Source organism: Salvelinus namaycush, chromosome 13 (genome assembly GCF_016432855.1).
Source record: "Salvelinus namaycush isolate Seneca chromosome 13, SaNama_1.0, whole genome shotgun sequence".
NCBI lineage: Eukaryota > Metazoa > Chordata > Actinopteri > Salmoniformes > Salmonidae > Salvelinus > Salvelinus namaycush.
Window position 1 is genome coordinate 28,876,322 of NC_052319.1, and position 23,800 is coordinate 28,900,121.

Below are 23,800 nucleotides of genomic sequence, written 5' to 3' on the forward strand. Positions count from 1 at the left end.
ACTCCAGTCTCAGTTGTATTAAGACAAAAGGTTACAAAATGTTTGAAAATGAACTAGTTGGAATTTTATAACATCATAGCATCTACAATTTGAATCATTGAAATGCATTTATTGTTCTGTAGATATATTTCTCTCCGCCAGAGGGCACAAATATAAATGAGATCATCACCAAACAGCACAGAAGACCGCACAGGACACGTGAGGCTATTTTCTGATAAAATTGAATCAGTTTCGTAGGGGGGACTCCGTGTGTGTTGGATTCCAAACTTCAAACCGACAAAATGATCATCTACAAGGACATCATCACTGGTATGAACGAATATATCGAATGCCAATGAATGTCTTTCCTTGAAATGATGCTGTATCATGGTATCTGTATTCAGAATTAACTGACGGGGTCTTTCATGGTTCCCAGTGCTGTGAAACCAAAGGCAAAGGCCTTGCACAGTCCCACACGTAACCTCAGTTGTGTATGATTTTACCATAACCTATTTTACACTAATACACAAGCTGACTACAGGAAAAGGAGTGCCGAGGGGCTGTAGTGGAGCAGGTTGAGAGCTTCAAGTTCCATCAGCGAAATGTCGTGGTCCAAACACACTAGAGAGAGCACGACAACGCCTATTCTCCCTCAGGAGACTGAAAAGATTTGCCATTGGTCCTCAGATCCTCAAAAAGTTATACAGCTGCACCAGAGAGCATCCTGACTGGTTGCATCACCGCCTGGTATGGCAACTGCTCGGCCTCCGACCGCAAGGCACTACTTAGTGCGTACGGCCCAGTACATCCCTGGGGCCAAGCTTCCTACCATCCAGGACCTCTATACTAGGCGGTGTCAGAGGAAGGCCCTAAAAATTGTCAAAGACTCCAGCCACCCTAGTCATAGACTGTTCTCTCTGCTACTGCACGGCAAGCGGTACCGGAGCGCCAAGTCTAAGTCCAAAAGGCTTCTTAACAGCTTTACCCCCAAGCCATAAGGCTCCTGAACAACTAACCAAATGGCTACCCGTACTATTTGCATTGTCCCCACCCCACCCCCCATTTTTACACTGCTGCTACTCTCTGTTTATTATCTATGCATAGTCACTTTACCTCTACCTACATGTACATATTCAGTGGTGTAAAGTACTACTTTAGTTTTTTGGGGTGTCTGTACTTTACTATTTATATTTGACAACTTATACTTCACTACATTCCTAAAGAAAATATTGTACCTTTACTCCATATATTTTTCTTGACACCAAAAGTACTCGTTACATTTTGAATGTTTAGCAGAACAGGAAAATTGTCCAATTGACGCACTAATCAAGATAACACTCAGTCATCCCCACTGCTTCTGGGCTAGCTGACTCACTATACACAAATGCATCTTTTGTAAATATTGTCAGTGTTGGAGTGTGCCCCTGGCTAGCCGTACATTTCTTAAACAAGAAAATGGGCCCGTCCGCTTTGCTTAATATAAGGAATTTTAAACGATTAATACTTTTACTTTTGATACTTAAGTATATTTTAGCAATCACATTTAGTTTTGATACTTAAGTATATTTAAAACGAAATACTTTTCCTCAAGTAGAATTTTAATGGGTGACTCACTTTTGTGAGTAACTTTCTATTAAGGTATCTATACTTTTACTCAAGTATGACAATTGGGTACTTTTTCCACCACTGTACATATTACCTCAATTACCTCGACCAACCTTTGCCCCCGCACATTGACTCTGTACCGGTACACCATGTATATAGCCTCGTTACTGTTATTTTATTGTTGCTCTTTAGTTATTTTACATTTTTCTATTTTATTTTTTTCATTTTTATTTATTTATTCATTCATCAAAAAGATGACTAATTCACACTTTTATCAAAGAGCACCTTCTGTCTCCCAAAATCTACTATTGTGTACCTTAGCAGCGCTTCCCTTCCTCCTTTTTCTACAAGTTGATTTATTTGTTTACATCAGTTTATTTAGTAAATACATTAACACTTATTTTTTCTTAACTGCATTGTTGGTTAAGGGTTTGTAAGTAAGCATTTCACTGTAAGGTCTACACTTTTAATAAAGGGGACCCATTTGGTTTGGTAATGTAACAACAGGTGAATATTTACTTATTGTGAAGGCTATGAGCTAGGTTGTGCACGTCCTATAATAAACTAAACAGGTGCAGCTAACGGTACAAGGCATACCGGTATGTGGATATTAGCTTGTTCAGTAGCCAGTCTGCAGCTGCTTTCCATGTGCACGCTGTCAAAAGGCACTGTCAACTAACACCAAAACACTCAATCACTGTACAGTCGACTTTCCACCCACAGGTCATTTGCACACATACTATTAGTTTAATGGTATGCTTCTAATCCAGTTATGTTAGCTTTGTAAATCTAGCAGCTCTTGCTAGTACCACAGCAGCATCTGTAGCCTGTCTGTCAGCAATCTAACAAATAGTGAGCAAGCTCAGCTATGTTAGCCAGCGGCAGCAGGGCTTGGCCCTAGCCTGGGGAAAGTTTGTACAGGGTCTGAGGCAAACCAAATGTAACTTTGAACTATTAATGTGGTTTCAATTATTTCTGTTTTTATTGCAGGGGATGAAATGTTCAGACATTTACAAGATCAAAGAATCACCAAATGGGACCTTATTCGAAGTTCAGGGAAAGGATGTGTCTAAATGCAGGTATCTGCTCTATGAGTTTTGGGGCTGACAGATGAGGTGTATCAGGATTTGGAGCCAGTAATTAAGTTGGGTATCGTCTCATAGCTTTGCACTAAAACAGAGTTTATGAAGACTAGTCCTATCAGATGGTCTTGAAGTATAATAAGGTGTTTTATTATTATACTTTTTCTCCCCAATTTCGTGGTATCCAATTGGTAGTTACAGTCTTGTCTCATCGCTGCAACTCCCGTACGGACTCGGGAGAGGTGACGGTCGAGAGCCATGCGCCCTCCGAAACACGACCCTACCAAGCCGCACTGCTTCTTGACACAATGCCCGCTTAACCCAAAAGTCAGCCACACCAATGTGTTGGAGGAAACACTGTACACCTGGCGACCATGTCAGGGTGCATGCGCCCGGCCCGCCACAGGAGTCGCTAGAGTGAGATGGAACAAGGACATCCTTGTCGGCCAAACCCTCCTCTAGCCTGGACGACGCTGGGCCAATTGTACGCCGCCCCATGGGTCGCGGCCGGCTGCGAGAGACCCTGGACTCAAACCAGGATCTCTAGTGGCACAGCTAGCAACTAGACCTTAGACCACTGTGCCACTCGGGAGGCCACAATAAGGTGTTTGACAGTATTGAGACCCAACCACTGAGTGACTCAGCACTCACTCTCCTCCCTTCCCTCACCCCCTATCTTCCTCCGGTCCTCCCTGTCCTCCCTTCAGATGGTCAGTAGAACATTGATGACTCTTTGCTGGGGGCGAATGCGTCGGCAGAAGTGCAGGCTGACGTCTGTGAGTCCAGCACGGTCAGTGGAGTGGACATCGTCCTCAACCACAAACTGCAAGAGACATCCTTCCCCAAGGACTCATACAAGGGATATATCAAGGACTACATGAAGGTGTGAGTGTGTTAGTAAGGGGTGTATGTGTGATGTTAGGTTAGCCCTATCAGTCCCCCTTTGCACCCTGCAAAGCTGTAATTGTACATTTTTAGAAGTCACTATTTGAAATGAAATAAAGTTTAAGGTGTGTGTGTGTGCACATGATCAAGGCTAAGCTGGAGGAGAACAACCCAGATGGAGTGAAGCCCTTCATGACTGGAGCTCAGGAGGAGATCAAGATGATCATGGGCAAGATGAAGAACTACCAGGTAACCAACTACATCTACTACTGCCTAATAGCCCAGTCAATTACACATGTTCTAACCGAGCTTGCTGGGTATTCCTAGACTTGAGGAGAACCTGGGGTGTATTCATTACGCCGATTCTCTTTCACACATGTGTTTATCTTCTTGTTTCTGTTTCCCCAATCTCTCCACCCCTCACTCTACCCTCCTGCTCCCACCTCACTCTCCACCCCTCACTCTAGCCTCCTGCTCCCACCTCACTCTCCACCCCTCACTCTACCCTCCTGCTCCCACCTCACTCTCCACCCCTCACTCTACCCTCCTGCTCCCACCTCACTCTCCCCTCCTGCTCCCACCTCACTCTCCACCCCTCACTCTACCCTCCTGCTCCCACCTCACTCTTCACCCCTCACTCTACCCTCCTGCTCCCACCTCACTCTACCCTCCTGCTCCCACCTCACTCTCCATCCTCCCTCCCACTGTAGTTTTTTATTTTACAGGTGAGTCTATGAACCCAGATTGTATGGTTGGTCTGCTGGACATCCGTAAGGACGGCATCACTCCCTTCAAAGATGGCCTGGAGATGGAGAAATGCGCGAGACCCTTTAGGTCAGTCTACTAGTGTAATAATAACACTTGTTATAACCAGTCTACTTGTGTTATAACCACTGTCCTTCTTCCTCTCTTTCATAGTAATACTCAGGTCTCAGAACTTTGTTTCTATTAGCTGCTGCATCTCACCTGACCCACGACCAGGGACCAACCAGACGACAACCCTGCATTACGTTTGGAATGGAAGTATTGTATGATGCCCAAACCAAGTCATGTCTATGGGGTTGACAGAAGGGGTACTGTGACAGTGTTACGGTATTGAACTTATTGATTATGGTGTTCAACTTTGAGTATTGCAGTGTTCTGTTAACAGGTACTTCCTGAATATACCAATCAGAACATTCAGATAGAAATGTATAGAGTAGAGCAGATATGCCTCTGTCATGCAGAATACACAATATGTTACATTTCTATCTGGGACATTCTATATGTCACACAGTTTGCTGCGGGATGATTTTTTAAACTTTGCGAAGACAATGTTTCAGTCCACTTATTGGTTATTCATTAATTAGTTATTATTGTTGATTAACTCTCAGGCCTCCATTTGCTTGGTTTACAGTTACATTAGATGTGACACCCTTACTAAAAGTAGTGGGATAGCTTAGGACTTCCTGATTTGAGTTGTAAAAAATAAAACACTGGATAAAACCTACACAAATGTAGTGTTATTTTGTCAGAAAATGTAGATGCAACAGTCATTAGATTCATCAAATATCTTTTGATGTTACACCATTGGCCTTTTTCTTGAATAAATACACTACATGACCAAAAAATGTGGACACCTGCTCGTTGAACATCTCATTCCAAAATCATGGGCATTAATAAAGAGTTGGTCCCCCTTTGCTGCTATAACAGACCCCACTCTTCTGGGAAGGCTTTCCACTAGATGTTGGAACATTGCTGTAGGGACTTGCTTCCATTCAGCCACAAGCATTATTGCAGCCAGGCACTGATGTTGGGCAAATAGGCCTGACTCGCAGTCAGCGTTCCAATTCATCCTAAAGGTGTTCAATGGGGTTGAGGTCAGAGCTCTGTGCAGGCCAGTCAAGTTCTTCCACACCAATCTCGACAAACCATTTCTGTATGGACCTCGCTTTGTGCACATAAGGCATTGTCATGCTGAAACAGGAAAGGGCCTTCCCCAAACTGTTGCCACAAAGTTGGAAGCAGAGAATCGTATAGAATGTCATTGTATACTATAGCGTTAAGATTTCCCTTCACTGGAACTAAGGGACCTAGTCCAAACCATGAAAAACAGCCCCAGACCATTATTCCTCCTCCACCAAACTTTACAGTTGGCACTATGCACTGGGGCAGGTAGCGTTCTAGCATCCACCAAACCCAGATTCGTCCGTCGGACTGCCAGATGGTGAAGCGTGATTCATCACTCCAGAGAACGCATTTCCACTGCTCCAGAGTCCAATGGCGGCTAGCTTTACACCAGTCCAGCCGACGCTTGGTATTCCGCATGGTGATCTTAGGCTTGTGTGCAGCTGCTTGGCCATGGAAGCCCATTTCATGAAGCTCTCGATGAACAGTTCTTGAGCTGAAGTTGCTTCCAGAGGCAGTATGGAACTCTGTAGTGAGCGTTGCAACCGAGGACAGACGATTTTTACGCGTTGCACACTTCAGCACTCAGCAGTCCTGTTCTGTGAGCTTATGTGACCTATCACTTCGCGGCTAAGCCGTTGCTGCTCCTAGATGTATCCACTTCGCAATAACAGTACTTAACAATTGACTGGGTCCGCTCTAGCAGGGCAGAAATTGGACAAACTGACTTGTTGGAAAGGTGGCATCCTATGACGGTGCCACGTTAAAAAAAAGTCAGAGCTCTTCAATAAGGCCATTCTACTGTCAATGTTTGTCAGTGGAGATTGTATGGAGATTGTGTGTTCCACTTCATACACCTGTCAGCAACGGGTGTGGCTGAAATGTCCAAATCCACTCATTTGTATGCATGTATCTGTGTGTAGTTTCCCTCAAAAGCTTGTTCTGTCACATTCATTGAAAGAAAATGTCAAATATTCCGAAACCGGTAGTTACATTATTTTATAAATGATTTACAAATGATAGTGCAAAGTTTCAGCGTCTGTAAGTAGTGAAGAAAAAAAATATTACAATTTCTATAAGCTGCACCAAACGACATAGAAAAGAACCCATCCAAAAGAGTGTTGCTTTAAGGCAAGTGTTTCACACAGTCTGGTTCATAGTGCAAGATCCCCACACACCATCCTACCAACAGCTGATAAAGGCTAGACCCTTTGTGATCATGTAGTTTTGGGTAGCAGTTTTATATGAAGTGAAAGACAAAAGAACAAAGACTTCCGTGATGGTAGGCCCCCAGGTCAATGTCTGTATCCCAGACAGGGTGCTCTGTTCTGGGCTAGTCACTCTTTATCTCCTCCTCTCCTCCCTGGTAGTGGCGGTACTCTGGCTTCAGTTCCCATGTACTCTTGTGCGTCCCTTTAGCGTTGTACACTCCTATCTCCCTCAGAATCTCCTTCAAGTAGGTCTACAGGAAACACACAGACAAACATCTCTCAGAATCTCCTTTATATATGTCTATAGGAGAGAGGCTCTTTCTACAGTACCCATTTTCACACAGCTACAGCCTGCACCCTTACTCTGAAAACTAGAAGCATCTACCAGTGAGGCAAGTCTACCTGTTATTCTTAGTGTCAAAAGCCATTTGTTGTAGTTGATAATGTCCACCAGATGTCAATAGTGGGTAATGGTTGACATTCCTCCAGATACAGGTCTACAGTATGTGTTCTGATTCTGTTCAACTTATTACGGTATGACTAATCAGGCCTCAGGTTACTATAGTTCACTCTGACATGCTGTTCTCCCTGGAGAAGGTTACAGTGGTGGAGCGTAATCGATCCTGGAGAGAGAGGGTTACAGTGGTGGAGCGTAATCGATCCTGGAGAGAGAGGGTTACAGTGGTGGAGCGTAATCGATCCTGGAGAGAGAGGGTTACAGTGGTGGAGCGTAATCGATCTTGGAGAGAGAGGGTTACAGTGGTGGAGCGTAATCGATCCTGGAGAGAGAGGGTTACAGTGGTGGAGCGTAATCGATCCTGGAGAGAGAGGGTTACAGTGGTGGAGCGTAATCGATCCTGGAGAGAGAGGGTTACAGTGGTGGAGCGTAATCGATCCTGGAGAGAGAGGGTTACAGTGGTGGAGCGTAATCGATCCTGGAGAGAGAGGGTTACAGTGGTGGAGCGTAATCGATCCTGGAGAGAGAGGGTTACAGTGGTGGAGCGTAATCGATCCTGGAGAGAGAGGGTTACAGTGGTGGAGCGTAATCGATCTTGGAGGGAGAGGGTTACAGTGGTGGAGCGTAATCGATCTTGGAGGGAGAGGGTTACAGTGGTGGAGCGTAATCGATCCTGGAGGGAGAGGGTTACAGTGGTGGAGCGTAATCTATCCTGGAGAGAGAGGGTTACAGTGGTGGAGCGTAATCGATCTTGGAGAGAGAGGGTTACAGTGGTGGAGCGTAATCGATCCTGGAGAGAGAGGGTTACAGTGGTGGAGCGTAATCGATCCTGGAGAGAGAGGGTTACAGTGGTGGAGCGTAATCGATCCTGGAGAGAGAGGGTTACAGTGGTGGAGCGTAATCGATCCTGGAGAGAGAGGGTTACAGTGGTGGAGCGTAATCGATCCTGGAGAGAGAGGGTTACAGTGGTGGAGCGTAATCGATCCTGGAGAGAGAGGGTTACAGTGGTGGAGCGTAATCGATCCTGGAGAGAGAGGGTTACAGTGGTGGAGCGTAATCGATCCTGGAGAGAGAGGGTTACAGTGGTGGAGCGTAATCGATCCTGGAGAGAGAGGGTTACAGTGGTGGAGCGTAATCGATCCTGGAGAGAGAGGGTTACAGTGGTGGAGCGTAATCGATCCTGGAGAGAGAGGGTTACAGTGGTGGAGCGTAATCGATCCTGGAGAGAGAGGGTTACAGTGGTGGAGCGTAATCGATCCTGGAGAGAGAGGGTTACAGTGGTGGAGCGTAATCGATCCTGGAGAGAGATGGTTACAGTGGTGGAGCGTAATCGATCCTGGAGAGAGAGGGTTACAGTGGTGGAGCGTAATCGATCCTGGAGAGAGAGGGTTACAGTGGTGGAGCGTAATCGATCCTGGAGAGAGAGGGTTACAGTGGTGGAGCGTAATCGATCCTGGAGAGAGAGGGTTACAGTGGTGGAGCGTAATCGATCCTGGAGAGAGAGGGTTACAGTGGTGGAGCGTAATCGATCCTGGAGAGAGAGGGTTACAGTGGTGGAGCGTAATCGATCCTGGAGAGAGAGGGTTACAGTGGTGGAGCTTAATCGATCCTGGAGAGAGAGGGTTACAGTGGTGGAGCGTAATCGATCCTGGAGAGAGAGGGTTACAGTGGTGGAGCGTAATCGATCCTGGAGAGAGAGGGTTACAGTGGTGGAGCGTAATCGATCTTGGAGAGAGAGGGTTAAAGTGGTGGAGCGTAATCGATCCTGGAGAGAGAGGGTTACAGTGGTGGAGCGTAATCGATCCTGGAGAGAGAGGGTTACAGTGGTGGAGCGTAATCTATCCTGGAGAGAGAGGGTTACAGTGGTGGAGCGTAATCGATCTTGGAGAGAGAGGGTTACAGTGGTGGAGCGTAATCGATCTTGGAGAGAGAGGGTTACAGTGGTGGAGCGTAATCGATCCTGGAGAGAGAGGGTTACAGTGGTGGAGCGTAATCGATCCTGGAGAGAGAGGGTTACAGTGGTGGAGCGTAATCGATCCTGGAGAGAGAGGGTTACAGTGGTGGAGCGTAATCGATCCTGGAGAGAGAGGGTTACAGTGGTGGAGCGTAATCGATCCTGGAGAGAGAGGGTTACAGTAGTGGAGTCTAATCTATCTTGGAAGGCTGAGCAGAACCGCTCGCAGCGCATACTCACTTATGGTAATGAAATCAGGCAGGACAGTGAACAGGTTGCTGTTTGTGTGTGACTAACCACAGGTTGCTTGGTGACCTCCACCAGGTCTTTGATGTTGTAGTACTGGTGTTTCTCAAAGGCGGAGAAGAGCATGTCCATCACCTGCTGTCTGTCTGCCCTCACCATCCTACCTTCAGCCTTCTTCTTCTTCTCATACTCCACCTACACAAAACAACCCACGGAAAACCCACACAGGGACAAGGAGGGAGCATGGTAGAAGTGCACGTTACAGTTCCAAATGTGTATTGATTAAACACTACAAAGATATGGAACCTTCAGGAGCATGCAAGCAGACACACACTGATTTTAACATGTGATATGGTAGTGTTCTTACGTTAGCAACATGGTTGGCTACAGGCTTGAAGTTGTTGGTGACAGCCCTGTCCATCTGCTCGGTCAGACGCTGGGGCTTGGTAGACACCTCAATCTGTAATCTGAGGAGAGGAGAATACATTCTAGAACACTGTCACAGAACTGTTTGAGAGAACCTGAGAAATGATTAAAATGAATGAAGATATAGGGTCTCATTGAGAGAAGCAACCCAGTGGGCAGAGCAGTGAATAGAACAAAAGGCAGAACAATAGCATCCACTATGCTGTACAATGGTTGAAGAACGCATATAGCCATTTAGTATAATGTACAGTACTGGCACTGCTGTGCACATACAGACACCAAGGCAGACATGCATGTGCTCAAACACACAGGGAGAGGCTCTACCCAAAATTACAATCAACTAATTGCACCATTACCGCAAAAATGGAAGAAGCAAGTTAAAGGGGGAAAAGTAAAGAACTTGTCGGTATATCAGTTTAATATAAAGGAACTATTTTTTTTTTTTTTTTTTTTTACAGCTGTGCCATATAGATGGCAAAATAGTTAGGACGAGATTTTTGATGTACCAATTCCATGCCACATGGTTTATGAACTGATACGCAAAATGACACTGATCTCAAAAAGTAGAATATTTCAATTTAAATGATTATAAAAAATTCTTGCAACCAATAGAATGTATATACAGTTGATGTCGGAAGTTTACATACACCTTAGCAAAATACATTTAAACTCAATTTCACAATTCCTGACCTTTAATCCTAGTAAAAATTCCCTGTCTTAGGTCAGTTAGGGTCACCACTTTATTTTAAGAATGTGAAATGTCAGAATAATAGTAGAGAGAATGATTTATTTCAGATTTTATTTCTTTCATCACATTCCCAGTGGGTCAGAAGTTTACATACACTCAATTAGTATTTGGTAGCGTTGCCTTTAAATTCTTTAACTTAGGCCAAAGTTTCGGGTAGCCTTCCACAAGCTTCCCACAATAAGTTGGGTGAATTTTGGCCCATTCCTCCTGACAGAGCTAGTGTAACTGAGTCAGGTTTGTAGGCCTCCTTGCTCGCACACGCTTTTTCAGTTCTGCCCACAAATTTTCTATAGAATTGAGGTCAGGGCTTTGTGATGGCCACTCCAATACCTTGACTTTGTTGTCCTTAAGCCATTTTGCCACAACTTTGGAAGTATGCTTGGGGTCATTGTCCATTTGGAAGACCCATTTGCGTCCAAGCTTTAACTTCCTGACTGATGTCTTGAGATGTTGCTTCAATATATCCACATAATTTTCCTTTCCTCATGATGCCATCTATTTTGTGAAGTGCACCAGTCCCTCCTGTAGCAAAGCACCCCCACAACATGATGCTGAAACCACCATGCTTCACAGTTGGGATGGTGTTCTTCGGCTTGCAAGCCTCCCCCTTTTCCCTCCAAACATAATGGTCATTATGGCCAAACAGTTCTATTTTTGTTTCATCAGACCAGAGGACATTTCTCCAAAAAGTACAATCTTCGTCCCCATGTGCAGTTGCAAACCGTAGTCTGGCTTTTTTATGGCGGTTTTGGAGCAGTGGCTTCTTCCTTGCGGAGCAGCCTTTCAGGTTATGTCGATATAGGACTCGTTTTACTGTGGATATAGATACTTTTGTACCTGTTTCCTCCGGCATCTTCACAAGGTCCTTTGCTGTTGTTCTGGGATTAATTTGCACTTTTCTTCTCTAGGAGACAGACCTTCCTGAGCGGTATGACGGCTGCGTGGTCCCATGGTGTTTATACTTGTGTACTATTGTTTGTACAGATGAACGTGGTACCTTCAGGCGTTTGGAAATTGCTCCCAATGATGAACCAATGTTGTGGATGACTAGAATTTTTTTCTGAGTTCTTGGCTGATTTCTTTTGATTTTCCCATGATGTCAAGCAAAGAGGCACTGAGTTTGAAGTTAGGCCTTGAAATACATCCACAGGTACACCTCCAACTGACTCAAATGATGCCAATTAGCCTACCAGAAGCTTCTAAAGCCATTACATTTTCTGGAATTTTCCAAGCTGTTTAAAGGCACAGTCAACTTAGTGTTTGTCAACTTCTGACCCACTGGAATTGTGATACAGTGCATTATAAATGAAATAATCTGTCTGTAAACAATTGTTGGAAAAATTACTTATGTCATGCACAAAGTAGATGTCCTAACCGACTTGCCAAAACTATAGTTTGTTAACAAGAAATTTGTGGAGTTGAAAAACGAGTTTTAAGGACTCCAACCTAAGTGTATCTAAACTTCCGACTTGAACTGTATATGGGGGATACAACCATCCCAGCTCTGCAGATTTTGCTGCGAAGAGACAATCCTTAAAATAATTTGTTTTGGTGCTGTCCATATGTAGCTTTTTTTTGGTCACAGGTCCAGGAATGGCTGAAGAATTGCAACATTTACCTGGAGCGAACTGCAAATTGCACTGCTGGGTGATTTGAAAAGTCATAGTCAATCGATCAATAATAATAATAATACTCTTAGCAAAAATGTTATCTTTAATTTACAATCTGTAGAAACTATAAGAATAGAAAGGTTCAGAACATTTGTGAAACATCACAGCACAGTTGAAAAATATATGGCAAATAGAAATACAAACTGGATGGTGTTAAGAGATAGATGGGAGGGGTTGAGCTGAAGGGTGGGAATAAAAACAACAAGATAACTATTGTAAAATATACTGTGTCCATAAAATGTATATAGGTTCAGAACTTTTGTGAGACAGCACAGTTAAAAATATATGGCAAATAGAAATCAAACTGGATGGTCTTCGGAGATAGATGGAAGGGGTTGAGGGTAGCTGAAGGATGGTATTAAAAACAAACAAAACATAACTGTAAAATACATTGTGTCTGTAAAATGTATATGGTATGTATAAGCTTAAGAGTTGTTGTCCATTAGTTTACTCCAATTAGGGTAGGGTTAGGGGAAAATAATAAAGGAAAATATATATTTTTATAATAATTTATATATACAGTGCCTTCGGAAAGTAATCAGACCACTTGACTTTTCCCACATTTTGTTACATTAGACTTATTCTAAAATTGATTAAATGTTTCCCCCCCCCTCATCAATCTACACACAATAATCCATAAAACATTTTTTTTTTTTTTTTTTGCTAATTTATAAAAAGTAAAAACCTGAAATAATGCATTTGAGTCCATCAGTTGAGTTGTGACAAGGTAGGCCTGCTATACAGAAGATGGCCCTATTTGGTAAAAAAACAAGTCCATATTATGACAAAAACAGCTCAAATAAGCAAAAATAAACAGTCCATCATTACTTTAAGACATTAAGGTTAGTCAATCCGTAACATTTCAAGAACTTTGAAAGTGTCTTCAAGTGCAGTCGCAAAATCCATCAAGCGCTATGATGAAACTGGCTCTCATGAAGACCGTCACAGGAAAGGAAGACCCAGAGTTACATTAGAGTTACCAGCCTCAGAAATTGCAGCCCAAAATAAATGCTTCACAGAGATCAAGTAACAGACAGATCTCAACATCAACTGTTCAGAGGAGACTGCGTGAATCAGGCCTTCATGGTTGAATTGCTGCAAAGAAACCACTACTAAAGGACACCAATAACAATTAGAGACTTGCTTGGGCCAAGAAACTCTCAGCCATGTACATTAGACCAGTGGAAATCTGTCCTTTGGTCTGATGAGTCCAAATTTGAGATTTTTGGTTCCAATCGTGTGTCTTTGTGAGACGCAGAGTAGGTGAACGGATGATCTCCGCATGTGTGGTTCCTACCGTGAAGCATGGCGGAGGTGGTGTGATGTGTGGGGGTGCTTTAATGGTAATGTAACAGTATAACTTTAAACCGTCCCCTCGCCCCGACACGGGCGCGAACCAGGGACCCTCTGCACACATCAACAACAGTCACCCACGAAGCGTCGTTACCCATCGCTCCACAAAAGCCACGGCCCTTGCAGAGCAAGGTGCAACACTACTTCTAGGTTTCAGAGCAAGTGACGTAACTGATTGAAACGCTAGTAGCGCGTACCCGCTAACTAGCTAGCCATTTCACATCCGTTACAGTAACACCGTCTGTGATTTGTTTAGAATTCAAGGCACACTTAACCAGCATAGTTACCACAGCATTCTGCAGTGATACGCCATCCCATCTGGTTTGCGCTTAGTGGGACTATCATTTGTTTTTCAATAGGACAATGACCCAAAATACCTCCAGGCTGTGTAAGGGCCATTTGACCAAGAAGGAGAGTGATGGATTGCTGCATCAGATGTCCTGGCCTCCACAATCACTCGACCTTAACCCATTTGAGATGGTTTAGGATGAGTTGGACCGTGGAGTGAAGGAAAAGCAGCCAACAAGTGCTCAGCATATGTGGGAAAGACTGTTGGAAAAGCATTCCTCATGAAGCTGGTTGAGAGAATGCCAAGACTGTGCACAGCTGTCATCAAGGCAAAGGGTGGCTACTTTGAAGAATCTCATTTGTTAAACACTTTTTTGGTTACTACATGATTCCATATGTGTTATTTTATAGTTGATGTCTTAACTATTATTCTACAATGTAGAACATCGTGAAAATAAAGAAAAACAATTGAATGAGTAGGTGTCCAAACTTTTGCCTGGTACTGCAAAAATATATATATAAATAAATAACTATTATATATATAAATAAATATGGAGGATTGGAAATGATGCAGACAATTACATTGATGGAAGCTACACTCTATCTGCAATATTAAAGCTGATCTACCCCCTAATACATAAAAAAAAAAAAAAAAAAAAAAAAATTGCACACAGGAGAGAGAATAGTTGCCATAGCACACAAGGAACAGTTGCTATAGCAATCCCTGCCAACCTCTGCTACCATAAAACTGAATTGAGAACGGTTATACACCATTATTAGATATTCTCTTGGAGTTCGCTATGGCTACTGTTTCTCCCACATTTAATCTCACTCAGAAATGAAGCCAGGAGAAATAGCCTATTGGTGATGCTTTATTTTACTGTCACCTAATTACAGTACCAGTCAAAAGTTTGGACACACATTCTCATTCAAGGGTTTTTCTTTATTTTTTTTACTATTTTCTACATTGTAAAACAATAGTGAAGACATAACTATGAAATAACATATATGAAATCATGTAGTAAGCAAAAGTGTTAAACAAATCAAAATGTATTTTATATATTTGAGATTCTTCAAAGTAGCCACCGTTTACCTTGATGACAGCTTTGCACACTCTTGGCATTCTCTCAACCAGCTTCACGTGGAATGCTTTAACAACAGTCTTGAAGGAGTTCCCACATATGCTGAGCACTTGTTCACGGCTTTTCCTTCACTCTGCGGTGCAACTCATCCCAAACCATCTCAAATTGGGTTGACATTGGGTGATTGTGGAGGCCAGGTCAGCTGACGCAGCACTCCATCACTCTCCGGCTTGGTCAAAAAGTCCTTACACAACCTGTAGGTGTGCCTTGAATTCTAAATCAATCACAGACAGTGTCATTAGCAAAGCACCCCTACACCTCCTCCTCCATGCTTCATGGTGGGAACCACACTTGCAGAGATCATCTGTTCACCTACTCTGCATCTCACAAAGACACGGCGGTTGGAACCAAAAATCTCAAATTTGGACTCATCATACCAAAGGACAGATTTCCACCAGTCTAATATCCATTGCTCATGTTTCTTGGCCCAAGCAAGCCTCTTCTTATTGGTGTCCTTTAGTAGTGGTTTCTTTGCAGCAATTCGATCATGAAGGCCTGATTCACGCAGTCTCCTCTGAACAGTTGATGTTGAGATGTGTCTGTTACTTGAACTCTGTGAAGCAATTTCTGAGGCTGGTAACTCTGAGGCTTCTTTTCCTGTGGCGGTCCTCATGAGAGCCAGTTTCATCATAGCGCTTGATGGATTTTGCGACTGCACTTGAAGAAACTTTCAAAGGTCTTGAAATTTTACGGATTGACTGACCTTCATGTCTTAAAGTAATAATGGACTATTGTTTCTCTTTGCTTATTTGAGCTGTTCTTGCCATAATATGTACTTGGTCTTTTACCAAATAGGGCCATCTTCTGTATACCACCCTTACCTTGTCACAACACAACTGATTGGCTCAAATGCATTAAGGAAAGAAATTCCACAAATGAACTTTTAACAAGGCACACCTGTTAATTGAAATGCATTCCAGGTGACTACCTCATGAAGCTGGTTGAGAGAATGCCAAGAGTGTGCAAAGCTGTCATCAAGGCAAAGGGTGCCTACTTTGAAGAATCTCAAAGTAAAAATATTTTTCATTTGTTTTAACACCTTTTTGGTTACTACATGATTCCATGTGTGTTATTTTATAGTTGTTATGTCTTCACTATTATTCTACAATGTAGAAAATAGTACAAATATATAAAAACCCTGAAATGAGTAGATGTGTCCAAACTTTTGACTGGTACTGTATATTGAAATTGTATTGAATTTTGTTTCACTCACTTCTTCAGTTTCATATAGTTTTCATTGACGGCTGGTCTGCACTCCGCTCTCTGTACCACCATGCCCTCCAGACTGATCTTATCTGAAACAAAGACCATACGTTTCCTTTAAGGACCCACACACATCAATAGCAGAATGCTGTTTTAAATCACAGTGTATTCTTTCTTTCAATACAACAGGCCTAAAAGTGTTATTTAATATCCTTCAGCACCGTACTAAACATGCAGCCCAAATTATATTTGACTGAACTGAATCACTTGACTGAATCAGTAGAGAAACAGGTGAAATAGGTGGCACCACCCAAGCTGAGTACTCCACAGCCAACACTACACATCTCCACCAACTGCCACTGGACTGCTCATCAACAGCTTGCCATTTCAAAATGTAGTGATTCATCTATTTGGCGTTTTCTTTGTCATTGTGTGTGTGTGTGTGTGTGTGTGTGTGTGTGTGTGTGTGTAACTATCCTTGTGGGTACCAGAAGTCCTCACAAGGATAGTAAAACAAGGAAAATTCATACAAATAGGGAGGCATAGTTTTAGGGTATGGGGTTAAGGTTAGGCTTAAGGTTACGGTTAGGTTAAGAAAAATTGGATTTAGGATGGGAATCAATTCTTTGGTCCCCACAAGGATAGCAAAACAAAATTGTGTGTCTGTGTGTGTGTGTCTAACAAGGGGGCCGGGATAGGTTCACACAATTGTATGGGACACTGTCATACAGAGATAAATAGTAGACTCTGTCCAGACTGTCCACAAACGCCAAAGAACAACCAACAACCACTGAAGTCCAGTTGGTGTCCGTTTGTGTTTGTTGGCTAATCAGGTTTTGTTCTACTGAGAAAATGTCCAGTTAGCGTTTGTTGGTGCGATTAAAAATCTGTGCACTTTTACCAGGTGGCTCCAGAGAAATCACGTCACAGTCAGTCCAATGTCACAGATCTCACGCGCTCACTAATATCCATTCCTCACCTTTTTCATGCATTATGTGCAATTATTGCACGATAAGGGCTGAAACACTTGTCGGCGCATCTCCATAAACACACTTACACACAAATGCATTTCTCAACTTCAGAGCAGCCTGCCTCCATCTCCCCCTCTAGTCACTCACAGGCCACTGGCTGGGATCATCTGAGTCAGGGCCGTATGAGAGAGAATAGTATACTGTAGATCTCCTCTCGATCTCATTTTCTCCATTCAAGGCTCCCTCTCTCTTCCAGTTCACTTTTTCAACCTATCCCCTACTCTATACCTCTCTCACCAGTCTGCTCATGCCTCTTCTCCTGTAGGGTTGTATAAGACTGGGACTGTTGAGGGTTTATGTCTGTTTAGTGTGGAATGAATTAGGATAAAACTTGCAGGTCCCAAGGGACACTGGTATGTAGGAGAGCAAAGCTGCACATGCAGAGATGGAGAGAGATGGAAGGAAGCAGAAAGAGAAGAGAACAGAATGAGAGGAGGAGGAAGAGGGCACAGTGAGAGGTGGAATGGCCACAGCATTTGTTGCTCAAGGCTGTCGTGCTAAGAGGGAGTGGAACAGGAGGAAAGAGAACGGGAAGAGAGAGAAGAGGAGAAAGAAGGGTGAGAAGGTCAAGCTACCGCCCACTCATCTTCTCCCACCATCTCTAACCTCTTATCTGCTCTAAGGACCCTCCATCTAAAAAGCACACACACTCACCCCCCACTCCCACTGATATTCCCTAGACACCTCCCTCTGTATCTGAATATTCCAGGAGCCTTCAGATTTCTCAAGCCTCTGGTGAATTTCAGATAGACGCTAGACTACCAAAAACCCTCAGATAGAAAATTGGCTATGGGAGGAGGAATGTGTTAGTAAATTGCAGTATTCATCCTTGAGGGGACAGAACAGCGACAAAGTCTGTAAAAAAGAAGAGAGACAGAGAGGAGAGAGAAAGAAAGAAAGGAGAGCGAGAACCTGCGAGGAAACCTGTTGACTAGATCGACTACTACTATCAGCCTGCGTACAGGAATCTTTCAGACCACCACGGTAGTCTCTAACCTTAACCTTACGTCAAAAACAAACACCTTATGAACCTGCTCATTAATGTTGGCCCCATTGCGGTTTTTGTCCTATTGACAATCCACACCACACTTTTACTACACAACACAGCCTTGGAAAAGCAGTCAAACATGTCTCAATAGTGGAGGAGATGTAAGCTGACTGGATGCCCAAAGCCATCTCCCTGTGACTACCAGATCTATAAATGACTTCCCATGTGGAGGGGGGGGGGGGGTGTTAGGGACACTTAGATATGATGAGGATACGTAATATTATAGAACCACTAAACTCTCCACAGCCTGGTAGGGCTTTCAGAAGGGAGAGAGAAGACATCTTTATCAAGAATCTGTTGTGAGGGGTTATTCATTTACTTCATTACCTGTATCAAACCCACCGGAGGACATTTTCAGCACCGTTAGTGGAGATATTTGCTCAAATATAGCCAACATCAAAGTGTTTTGACATAGAGAACGCATGTGACTAATTGGGTTTGAACCCGGGTTGTCTGTACAGCCCTAAACCGTGTTAGCCTGCTGAGCTAAAGGCCAGGCATTAGCTTAGGGAGCCTAATGCAAGGTTACCTAACCACCTCTGCCACACACACAACATCTATGTTCCTCAAGGCTACTGTTGCTATGCCAGCTTCACTGCAGTTTGTGATATAACGTTACAGCTCTGACTTGGCCAGCAGCATTATGAATAACTCAACATCTTTAATGAATAGAGACAGTGATTTTACTGATGGGAATCCCCATTACTGCGCTCATTACTGCTCTCATTAAAAAGAAAAAGAAATCAAACAGATTCCGACATGATGTTGAACAATTATCTCAGGTAATGATGGTGCGATAGGGCTGGGAAGGAGCGCAGGCCACCCACCCACCCACCATCCCCTCTCCGCTGTTCCACTGCCTCATTTGCAATTCTAATGCGGGGATGATTCTATTAATCACATTATGATTAAAAAGCACCACGATACGGTCGAGCCGCCTCGTTGATCGCCGATGTGTCACAGACGTCACCGTGGTGAGCCATCACTCTGGGATCATAGGCTCATTTGCTACGTTCAAGACAACTCGGAACCTCCCAATTAAAATTAAAAAGTTTTTTGCATAACGCTTCCTATTGGTTGATTCTGATACTCTGAGCTAAATCTTTCTTCAACGAGTTTAAGTCGAAAATGTCACCGTTACCGATTTACACACACACACAAACACACACACACACAATTAACTGAATGGAAAGGTTTGTCAGACTGCCACACTGACTGTCCACAGGTACATATATTTAAGGGAGTGAGTGAATGGAAGTTGTGCCTCCACAGCAGAGAGTGGTATTCTATTGGATAGGTTGTCTTTCTGTCGAGAGTGTGTGGGGAATGTTCTACACCTGGATTCTGCGGTGATTGCTTGGTTTAATTTAATTTTGAACACCAGCATACACACACCAGAGCCTTCTGTATAACTACAGCTCCATCAAACAGACTTCACACTGAGAGAAAAGACATCCCCCTTTTTAGATACACACACAACCTGACATCGATGTCACTGTTTACTTCAATTAGACTTCTGCCCCCAAGGGAGAGTGTATGTGTGTGATAGATGAAGAAAGAGAGAAGAGGGGGTCCAGTAACATCACTGTCCGACTGACAGCCCATCACCTGCAAGACACACGCACTCCCTCTGTTTATCTCTCTCACTCTCCTCAGGGACCAAACTGTCAATAAACACCCCCCCCCCCCCCCCCCACTTAGATACCATGAGTGACATGAGTATACATTGTCCAGGCAGTTTGTCACAGTCAGCCCATGTAGAAAGAGACACTGTACTTACTTTTGGTCATGTAGTGTGTAATACAGTATGTGGACACCTGCTCGTTGAAAATCCAAAATCATGGGAATTAATATGGCGTTGGTCCCCCCTTTGCTGCAATAACAGCCTCCACTCTTCTGGGAAGGCTTTCCACTAGATGTTGGAACATTGCTGCGGGGACTTGCTTCCATTCAGCCACAAGAGCATTAGTGAGGTCAGGCACTGATGTTGGGCGATTAGGCCTGGCTCTCAGTCGGCATTCAAACTCATCCCAAAAGGTGTTTGATTGGGTTGAGGTCAGAGCTCTGTGCAGGCCAGTCAAGCTCTTCCACACAGATCTCGACAAACCATTTCTGTATAGACCTTGGTTTGTGCATAGGGCATTGTCATGCTGAAACAGGAAGGTCCTTCCCCAAACTGTTGCTACAAAGTTGGAAGCACAGAAACATCTAGAATGTCATTGCATGCTGTAGCGTTAAGATTTCCCTTCACTGGATCTAAGGGGCCTAGCCCTAACCACGAAAAACAACCCCAGACCTATATTTCTCCACCAAACTTTACAGTTGGCACTATGCATTGGGGCAGGTAGCGTTCTCCTGGCATCCGCCAAACCCATATTCGCTTGCCCGACTGCCAGATGGTGAAGCGTGATTCATCACTCCAGAGAACGCTATCCACTGCTCCAGAGTCCAATGGCGGCAAGCTTTACACCACTCCAGCCGATGCTTGGCATTGCGCATGGTGATCTTAGGCTTGTGTGTTGTCGCTCCTAGACGTTTCCCCTCCACAATAACAGCACTTACAGTTGACCGGGGCAGCTCTAGCAGAGCAGAAATTTGAGAAACTGACTTGTTGGAAAGGTTGCATCCTATGACAGTGCAACGTTAAAAGTCACTGAGCTCTTCAATAAGGCCATCATACTGCCAATGTTTCTCTATGGAGATTGCATGGCGGTGTGCTCAATTTTATACACCTGTCACTAATGGGTAGGGGTGCAAAGGGTCGGAAACTTTCCGGTAAATTTCCCCGGCAATTTTCCATGGGAAGTTAAGCCCGGGAATTTGGGGAATTTTGCTTAAATTCATCCAAAAAGTTAGTTCATAACAGTGAACCTTTTTTTGTGGGATACACAAGGCAATTCTAGGTCTTGTGGCATATTTTGGTTAAACTATCCCCAATTCAATGGAATTGCAACCCTCTGCATGCACAGCGCACTCTTCCATCACATGTACAGTTGATTCTCAAGCTCTTGCACACTAATGAGATGCTATTGAGCCCACACTATTACACTGTCTGAGCCAAGGACTACATGCTTTCTGGTAAGTTTTGATTACAATACTGGGTGGGGTGAATATATTTTATAGGACATATGATTTTTTGTTAACCTGTTTGGGGTGCAGCCCGACACCGGTACACTTATGACAACATCCAGCTCAAGTGCAGGGCGCGAAATTCAAAAGATATATTTTTTTAAATATTTAACTTTCACACATTAACAAGTCCAAGACACCAGATGAAAGGTACACATCTTGTGAATCCAGCCAACATGTCCGATTTTTAAAATGTTTTACAGGGAAGACACAATATGTAAATCTATTAGCTAACCACGTTAGCAAAAGACACCACTTTTCTTACTCCATCAGTTTTTTACTCCATCAGTAGCTATCACAAATTCGTCCAAATAAAGATATAAATAGCCACTAACCAAGAAACAACTTCATCAGATGACAGTCTGATAACATATTTATTGTATAGCATATGTTTTGTTCGAAAAATTTGCATATTTCAGGTATAAATCATAGTTTACATTTCAGCTACAATCAGAAATTGCACCGAAAGCAGCCATAATATTTACAGACACCAACGTCAAATACCTAATTACTCATCATAAAACATTTCTGAAAAATACATAGTGTACAGCAATTGAAAGACAGGCATCTTGTGATTCCAGACAATATTTCCGATTTATTAAATGTTTTACAGCGAAAACAAAATGTAGCGTTATATTAGCGTAGCCACAATAGCCAGAAACACTTGGGCGCCCACGACCAGTTCACATGCACGACAGATATTAGAAATAGCATCATAAAATGTTTCTTACTTTTGGTGATCTTCCGTCAGAATGTTGGACAAGGTGTCCTTTGTCCAGAACAGTCGTTGTTTTGATCTGGAACGGCAAATATCCCTCTTCATTTAGCATGGGCACTTGCCAAGTGGCACGGATCACTCCAACGTCAACAAAGTCAGAGAACGGAACACGGCAAAACTCCCGAAAAAATTTCAATAATCTGATTAAACTATATTGAAAAAACATACGTTACGATGATATGGTCACATGTATCAAATAAAATCTAAGACGGAGATGTTAGTCGTCCATAACGACAGCTAAACAGAAGACAAATTCATGTCCTCTTTCGCGCGCTCCAGAAACAGGAAATGGACGGTCACGTCAAACAAAGAGCTTTAATTCCACCTCAGACCAAGATAAACACGACATTTTTTCTCTCACCGCCTCTTGACAACCAGGGGAAGGTGTATGAAGTGTATGTAGACTCTTACGTATCACGCCCATGTATAGGCATGAAGTTGAACAGAGCATCGATTTCTGACATTCCACTTCCTGGTCAGGAAGTGTGCTGCAGAATGACTTCTGTTTCACTCAGAGAAATAATTCAAACGGTTTTAGAAACTAGAGTGTTTTCTATCCAATAGTAATAATAATATGCATATTGTACGAGCAAAAATTGAGTACGAGGCCGTTTGAAATGGGCACGATTTAACTGGCTACTCAATACTGCCCCTTGCAGCCATAACAGGTTAACTAGTAAATAGTAGCCTACAGCAAAGTGTGTTTAAATAATTTCTAACTTGTTAACAATTTCTGCTAATTAGTTTTTGCTACCATTTGGGTTTTAGCTTGCTTGAGCCTGCTAACTGAGGAGTGTTAATTCACCTGTTTCCATACATGTTTTATTTTAAAACATTTATCTTACAAAGGACTTGTTTAATCTAACTGCTTAGCTATTTATCTGTAAATGGAATTGTATTTGGGGGTTTTTACAATTTTTTTTCTAATCTTTATAGGAAAATTCAACGGGCACTATCTGATATGTGGAGACATTTCACTGCAGCTAATGTAGAAGGAAAAGCTGTGTACATCTGCAAATACTGTGCCAAATCATATGTCAACAATGCAGAATCATCTGGCCAAATGCATAAAGTTCCCTCAGAGCTCACAACAAGCAACATCTGACAAAAGTCCCTCTACTTCTAATTGAGGTGAAAATTATGAATCAGACACCTTATCAATAGCAACAGCTCATGGTTCTCCTGGAATCAGAGTTTTTTTTGACTCAATGGGGAACGTAGTCAGAGAAATGCTGATGAATGTCTTGCTTGAGCTGTGTACGCAACTGGTTCACCTCTGATGCTCACAGGCAATGTGTATTGGAAGAGATTTCTGAATGTTCTTTGCCCAGCATACACCCCTCCAACCAGACATGCTTTATCTACTCATTTGCTGGATGCAGAGTTCAACAGTGTTCAAGTGAAGGTCAAGCAAATCCTATAGAAAGCAGACTGTGTTGCAATCATCTCTGATGGGTGGTCGAATGTTTGTGGGCAGGGAATAATTAACTACATCATCTCCAGCCCTCAACCAGTATTCTACATTGCAGATGAGCTAAAGGCAGTCATCAATGACCTTGGACCACAGAAGGTATTTGCACTGGTGACAGACAATGCTGCAAACATGAAGGCTGCTTGGTCTAAAGTGGGAGTCCTAACCTCACACCACACCCATTGGCTGTGCTGCTCATGCATTGAA

General features: G+C 43.2%; 1 protein-coding gene and 1 pseudogene across 2 annotated transcripts in view; one reads left to right on the forward strand and one right to left on the reverse strand.

Annotated features, from left to right (window-relative positions):
- The first annotated feature begins 281 nt into the window (after positions 1-281).
- Positions 282-4,398, forward strand: LOC120058075 (annotated as a pseudogene).
- A 2,270-nt stretch (positions 4,399-6,668) lies between these two features.
- Positions 6,669-23,800, reverse strand: part of LOC120057944 (general transcription factor IIF subunit 2-like) — a 41,409-nt gene continuing 24,277 nt past the window's right edge. For both annotated transcript variants that reach the window (XM_039006426.1, XM_039006424.1), the window contains 4 exons: positions 16,147-16,228; positions 9,674-9,773; positions 9,358-9,501; positions 6,669-6,900 (listed from right to left, as the gene is read on the reverse strand). In XM_039006426.1, coding sequence (XP_038862354.1) covers positions 6,772-6,900; positions 9,358-9,501; positions 9,674-9,773; positions 16,147-16,228 — 455 coding nt within the window. In that variant the 3' untranslated portion in view covers positions 6,669-6,771. The remainder of the gene's footprint in view (positions 6,901-9,357; positions 9,502-9,673; positions 9,774-16,146; positions 16,229-23,800) is intronic.